The sequence below is a fragment of the Chrysochloris asiatica genome, unplaced genomic scaffold (assembly GCF_000296735.1).
Source record: "Chrysochloris asiatica unplaced genomic scaffold, ChrAsi1.0 scaffold00491, whole genome shotgun sequence".
Classification (NCBI taxonomy): domain Eukaryota; kingdom Metazoa; phylum Chordata; class Mammalia; order Afrosoricida; family Chrysochloridae; genus Chrysochloris; species Chrysochloris asiatica.
Window position 1 is genome coordinate 49148 of NW_006409009.1, and position 6940 is coordinate 56087.

The following is a 6940-nucleotide window of genomic DNA, read 5'->3' on the forward strand; positions in this document are numbered from 1 at the left end:
TGTTGGCCAGATAGTTGTTTTCCAACTTTCTTGGCAGAGATGAGTGAGTGTCTCCTGTGCTGCCTTACTTTCTTGAAATATTTCAATTTTAATTCCATCAATTAATTCCATCAATTCTTGGGGCCTTGTTATTTGCCAATTCCTTCAATGCACCTTGGACTTCCTCCATCAGCTCTTGATTATATGGTACCTCTTGAAATGGTTGATCATTAAGCATTTCATTTTGGTACAGTGACTGTGTATTCCTTCCATCTTTCATGCTTTCTGCATCATTCAATAATTTTCCCAGGGAATCTTTCAGTAATGAAAGTTGAGGCTTGAATTTTTTCTTCAGTTCCCTCAGCTTGAGAAATGCTGACCATGTTCTACCTTTTTGGTTTTCTGATTTTAGATGTTTGCACATTTTGTTGTAATATTTGGCTTTATCTTCTTGAACTAATCTTTGAAATTTTCTGTTCAGCTCTAGGACCTCTTCATTTTTCCCATTTGCTTTAGCATCTATCTCTATGCAGGAGAGCAATTTTCAGTGTCTCTTCTGACATCCATTTTGACCTTTTCTTTCTTTCTTGTCTTCTTAATGACTTTTTGCTTTCTTCACGTATGATGTTCTTAATGTCATCCCACAACTCTTCTGGTCTTTGGTCTTTAGTGTTTAATGTATCAAATCTGTTCTTCAGATGATCTCTCATATGCAAATTCACACTGAAGCTGAAGAAAATGAAAACAAGTCCATGACATCCTAACTATGACCTGTAATGTATCCCACTTGACTTTAGAGATCATCTGATTTCTTTCCACAGAATGGTGTGTGCTCAGATATGTGAGCACATCTGTGCTAAGATATGTGAAGACAACTATTTGGCCAATTGATTGAAAGCAACCTGTATTAGTGTTATTCCAAAGTTGGTGACCCAGTGGAATATGGATTTCACTGGACAGGATCTTTGATATCCCAGCAAGTAAAGTTTTACTAAAGAAAATGTAAAAACAAAACAAAACAAAAAAACCCCTGCAACCATACATTGACATAAAACTTGCAGAGAGGTTCTCGCCAGATTCAAAAGAGAACATGGAATGAGGATTTATCATTGCTGAAGTCAGATGGATCTTAGATGAAAGCAGAGAATGCTAGAATGATGTTTATCTGTGCTTTAGTGACTACACAAAGACCTTCACTTGTGTGGATCATGACATGCTGTGGACAACATTGAGTATTCTGAAATACTCAACTGAGCTCAGTACGAACCTATATGTAGACCAAAAGGCTATTCTTCAAACAGATCAAGGGAATATGGAATGGCTTAAAATTATGATAGGCATGTGACAGGGATATACTTCTTCACCATATTTATTCACTCTGCATGTTGAATAAATAATCTGAGGAACTAGATTATATGAAGAAAAACATGACATCAAGATTGGAGGAAGACTCATTAACAACCTGCCATAAGAAGATGATACAACCTTGATTGCTGAAAGTGAAAACAACTTAAAATACTTATTTATGAAAATCAATGACCACAGCCTTTGGTGTAGGTTACAGCTCATGTAAAGAAAACAAAAATCCTCACCATTGTACCAATAAACAACATATATATAGTGTCAGTTTGAGGACTAAGGTGCTCCTAACCCAAGTCAGGGTATTTTCCATAACCACATATGCATGCGAATGTTAGATAATGAATATGGAAGACCGTAGAAGGATTGAGATGGATTTGAGTTATGGTGTTGGAGGAAAATATGGAAAGTATCTTGGGCTTCCAAAAGAACAAATACATCTGCAGTGGAAGAAGTAAAGCCACTGTGCTCTTTGTAAGTCAGGATGGCAAGACTTTGTCTTTCATAGTTTGGACATTTTATTATGAGGGAACAGTCCCCGGAGAAGCATATTGTGTTTGGTAAAGTTGAAGGTCGAAGAAAAGGAGGCAGACCCCAACAAGATGGTTTGGCATAGTGAAAGCATCAATAAGCTCAAATATAGCAATGATTGTGAGGTTAGCCCAGGACTGGGCAGTGTTTTGTTTTGTTGTGCATAGGGTTGCCATGAATTGGTACCAAATTGATGGCACCTGATAAGTACTACAAGAACATTTAACAGTATTCGACTAGTATTCATAAAGTTTAGAATGACTAAATAATTTGGAAGTTTTTCATCTCTCCTTCTTTCTAGTCTGTTTCAATCTGGAACCTCATCTGAAACCTTTCTATAATTGGTGAACATGCTTGTATTTGGAATGCCAGTGGCATAACTTCCAGAATCACAGCAACAAACAAGCCTCCACAGTATGGCAAGCTGACAGATGAGCGGTGGTTGATTCTACATATATACCACGTATGTGTTAGGATATTACCAGAAATGAATTTTCAACTTTATTAATATTCTTCCAATAGCCCATAAATGCTTTTCTGATTATATTTTAATAATAAAAATATGAGCTGTTGTCAGAAAATCCTTGATCAAGTTTAGCAGTACCCTGTTAATTGGAAAATAAACAACTTAAGCTACTTTGTTATGTTCTAGGGCAACTTATTGCGAGGCCTGAAAATTCCACAATTTCTTGTTGCAGGTCTGTACCCAGGTATATGTGCTGGAGATGGTTGAAATGTAGGCAGAGAGCTGCAGAACCTGAGCACAGCATGAGTACAGGTGGATTTTGCAACAAGATGGCACCATCACCCATGTGCACTCAGGTAGGTTTGTATTAGCTCCTTGTGAAACTTGGTGGTAGAACAATGCAGATGCACCTGGAGGGTTGTTGTTGTTGTTGTTGTTGTCAGGTGCCATTGAGTTAGAACCAACTCATAGCGACCCCATGCATAGCAGAACGAAACAATGTCTGATCCTGGGCCAACCTCATTACTGCTGCCACACTTGAGTCCATCAATGATGCCACCTGGTCAATCCATCTTGTTGGGGGTCTTCCTCTTTTCCTCTGACCCTCCATCTTACTAAACATGGTATCCTTCTCCAATGACTGTTCCTTCCTGACAATATGTCCAAAGTATGAGAGACGAAGTTTGGCCATCTTGGCCTCTAAGGAGCACTGGAGGGTAGGGATATATTTTACTGACCCTGTGGGGAACCTGGGTTGCCTGTTGCACCTATCTAGTACAAGCAAGGATCACATGTCCTCTCTGCACATGTGACTTTCATGTTTGCCCTGAGGTAAAGAGATTAAAATGGCCTGAGCTCTGTGGCCAGTCAGCCTGATTGCAGGAAGAATGCATGTGGCATCAGTGTTCTGGCCTCACACACCTCATTGGCCTTTCCAACCTAGTGATCTAAGCTGGCACCTGCTGCCCAGGCAAGAGCAGATTCTGAATTAGAAAAAGTGATTTCTTACAACATTGTAGAAAGCAGTTTGCAAAACAAGGAAGAAACCCAGCAGGAGAGAGGGAGCTTTAGAAACTCTATGGTAGGCAGGTAAGGCCTGCTGTTAGGAACCAAAAGTCTGTATTCAGAGAAACCAAGATGTAGACTGAAGATTAAACCCACTGGACAGGAAATCAATCAATCAATAAATGAAGCCATCAACATGCAAATGTATTGATATAGTATGCTTTTAAAAATAATACACGAGAAGTTGTGCAATATGAAAACATTAATTTTTTCCATAAACCTATGTTAGTTGAACTATTCTGTTGGTCTTCCATATAGTGTGCAATTATTGACACATTACTATGTCCTAAACATTTTTTTCCAATCAGTTAAATAAATAGAGGTTTTGCATAATGCCTAACATCACAGTCCGTAAGATTAAGTTATTTTTCAATTCCTGGAATTAATACAACATAAAGAGTATATTGTATTCAATATAGGAAGTTTGTAAAATAATGATACAAGAGGATAAAAACAGCAATGTAGCAATAAAGATATAATAATTAAAGAGAGGACGTTACTACACCACAGGTTAAGTAAAAAAGAACAAAGAAAATGTCAAGTTTATTTGAGTGTAGTAACATTTTCTGATAATTATTGGAAGAACCTAACAATAAAACCAGATGGGAAATCAGAACAGTGGTTTAAAGATCCTCTCCTTTCTGGTACTAGCATCACAAAGTATAAAAGAGTGAATTTGGAGAAGCGAGATAATATTTATGAATAAACACATATGGACAGCTTCATGGTGTTCAGGACACAGGGTAGAATTGGTAGAATCCTCACCTTCTATTTGAAAGACAGGTTTGATTCACAACCAATGTACCTAAAGTACAGCCAGCACCTATCAGTAAAGGTTTGTGTGTTGTCAGAATTTTGAACAGGTTCAGAGATTACAGACTAAGATGAACTAGTTTGAAAAGCCTAGAAATCCACTTCCAAAATTAATCCAATGGCAATCTTTTGGATCACAATAGTCTTATCCATAACTGATTATGAGAATGGCACACAACTGGAAATTATTTTCTTCTGTTTTGAATGGAGTCACCATGTGTCAGGGAATCAATTCAAGAAATGCAGAGGGAGAATTTTCACCTTGTGAAATCTGATCACTCTGAGAACCTCAGCATCTGCTCAGGAGAAATAAAAGACCCAGGAAAAACTAGTTATCAATGAAAGAAAATTCTTGAAAAATGAGTTCTCATTTTGAATGCAAATTAAATTCTCCTGTGGTGATTTAAAGATCTTTAAAGTTCTAAAAACCAAGTCACATGCTGTTTAAACCATAATCGGTTTAAGGGGGAAAACTAAGCATTAATATATTTAAGCTTCTCTGGTGATTCCAACATGAAGCCAAGATTAGGAACAAGTGACATGCATTTTCACACGTAACAATATATAGTTCTATTCCATGCAAATGTACTCTGGATAATAGATATTAATAAAGATTCAGGATGAAGATTCAAAGTGCATAGAAATTGTTGTTATGTGCAATCAAGTCGAGTTTTGAACCATAGCAACCCACGATAGGATTTCAAAGGAATGGCTGGTGAGCTTGAACTGCCGACCTCCTGATTCAAATTTACTTTTCAGTCCAGCACATTAACCCACAGCATCACACCAGTACATAGTAATATAGTTATATATGTTTCCAGTAGATATGGATCAAAGATGAGAAACCACAGAAGATAACATAGGATTTCATCCTGAAAATTGACAGATCCCAGAATACTCCAAATACCATATTAAAGATGTGAGGAAGGAAATGGTCTTCAGGTAAGGAAACTCAATATTGAACCTATGAGCTACAAAAATTAAGAAACCAAACAAGCAAGATTTCTGATTGCATATATTATGACTTGCCATCTTTTCCATCCAATATGCCAGTGAATATGGCACAAATGTTTAGATTAGATTTATCTCCTGAGAAGCCTCCTTAGGGCTTTCTTTATGTCCTTATTTCTTAGGCTGTAGATGAAGGGGTTCAACATGGGGGTAACCACAGTGTACATCACTGAGGCTACTGCACCCTTCCTGGCAGAAGAGATAGATGAACTAAGGTACTCCCCAATTCCTGTTCCATAAAATAAACAAACAACTAACAGGTGAGAGCTACAGGTGGAAAAGGCTTTATATCTCCCACCTGTAGATGAGACTTTCAAAATGGAGGAAATAATTTGCATGTAAGAATAAAGGATCCCAAAGACTGGAACACCACCAAAAATAACAACAAAAAAATACATTAGTATGGTATATGTGGAAGTGTCAGAACAAGCAAGGCTGAGGAGTTGTGAAGGGTCACAGAAGAAGCTAGGGATTTCCACATCTGAGCAGAAGGTAACTTGTGACACCATGGAAATGTTCAACTGGGAGTCCAGAAGGCTGACAAGAAAAGATACCAAAACTAGCAAGCCACAGAGTCGTGAGTTCATGATAATTGTGTAGTGAAGGGGTTGACAGATGGCCACTAGCTGGTCATAAGCCATCACAGTGAGGAATGTACCGTCAAGACATGCAAAGAGATAAGTAAAGGATGCTTGTGTCAGACAGCCCTCATAGGCTATGGGTATTCTCTGTGTGTGGATGTTGACCAGCATGTTTGGAACTGTGGTGGAGATGAAACCAATGTCAGACAAGGACAGGTTGGAGAGGAAGAAGTACATGGGGGTGTGTAGGTGGGGGTCAGAGCTGACAGCCAGGATGATGAGCAGGTTCCCACACACTGTGATCAGGTATATGGACAGGAACAGCTCAAAGAGTAGGGATTGTAGTTCTGGATCATCAGAAAGGCCCAGAAGATAGAATTCTGAGATGCCTGTTAGATTCTGTGGCTCCATGTGCCTGAGATAGTTTTCAGAAAAAAAAAAAAAAAAAAAAAAAGAAAATTAGTTAAAGGAAACAAGTGAATAATACCCAGAACTGCATGTGTGTTTAAAATAAATTCATAAGTAACACATGCAAATTGGCAAGTGTTCACACTTGAGTGTCTAATACTACTGTAATTTAAGCAATGTATTTTTAGGTTTAGCAAATCCAACAACTGTGTTACTCAGAACTCTCCTTTTCTATGCTGCTTTTCTGTTTTTGTACATACCCAATTTAGAGCCATTAAGTTGTTAAGGAGGTGCTCACCTACCTATTTGTAAGACATTTATAAGCCAACCGTTTGGAAGATATCCATTTTTGTGCCGATACCCAAGAAAACTCACCCAATGCAATGCAAAAATCATTGATCAGTATCATTAACAGTGCATGAAAGTAAAATTTTGCAGCCGTCATTCAAAAACATGGTTTCAATAGAACATTAGCAATGAACTGCCATATATTCAAGCCAAATTCAGAATAAAATATGGAACTAGAGATATTATTGCTGACATGGAAGGATCATGGTTGAAAGTAGAAAATACCAGAAAGATGTTTACTTGTTTTATTGTCTATGCAAAGACTTTTTCTATATGGATCAGAACAAACTCTGGATAGCAACATTAAAGAATGGGTTTTCCAGAATGCATAGTTGTTCAAATGAGGTTCCTGTATATAGAACAAGATGTAGCTGTTCGA

General features: G+C 37.8%; 1 protein-coding gene across 1 annotated transcript; it reads right to left on the minus strand.

Moving 5' to 3' along the window:
- Positions 1 to 5295: 5295 nt before the first annotated feature.
- Positions 5296 to 6216, minus strand: LOC102836696 (olfactory receptor 7E24-like). Its single transcript, XM_006877368.1, has one exon. It carries the CDS (start codon positions 6214 to 6216, stop codon positions 5296 to 5298), a length of 921 nt encoding a protein of 306 aa, XP_006877430.1.
- Between the last annotated feature and the right edge of the window lie 724 nt (positions 6217 to 6940).

Bases quoted from the DNA above. Each gene is read 5' to 3' on its own strand.
- LOC102836696 (XM_006877368.1), bottom strand. From the start codon at position 6,216: ATGGAGCCACAGAATCTAACAGGCATCTCAGAATTCTATCTTCTGGGC.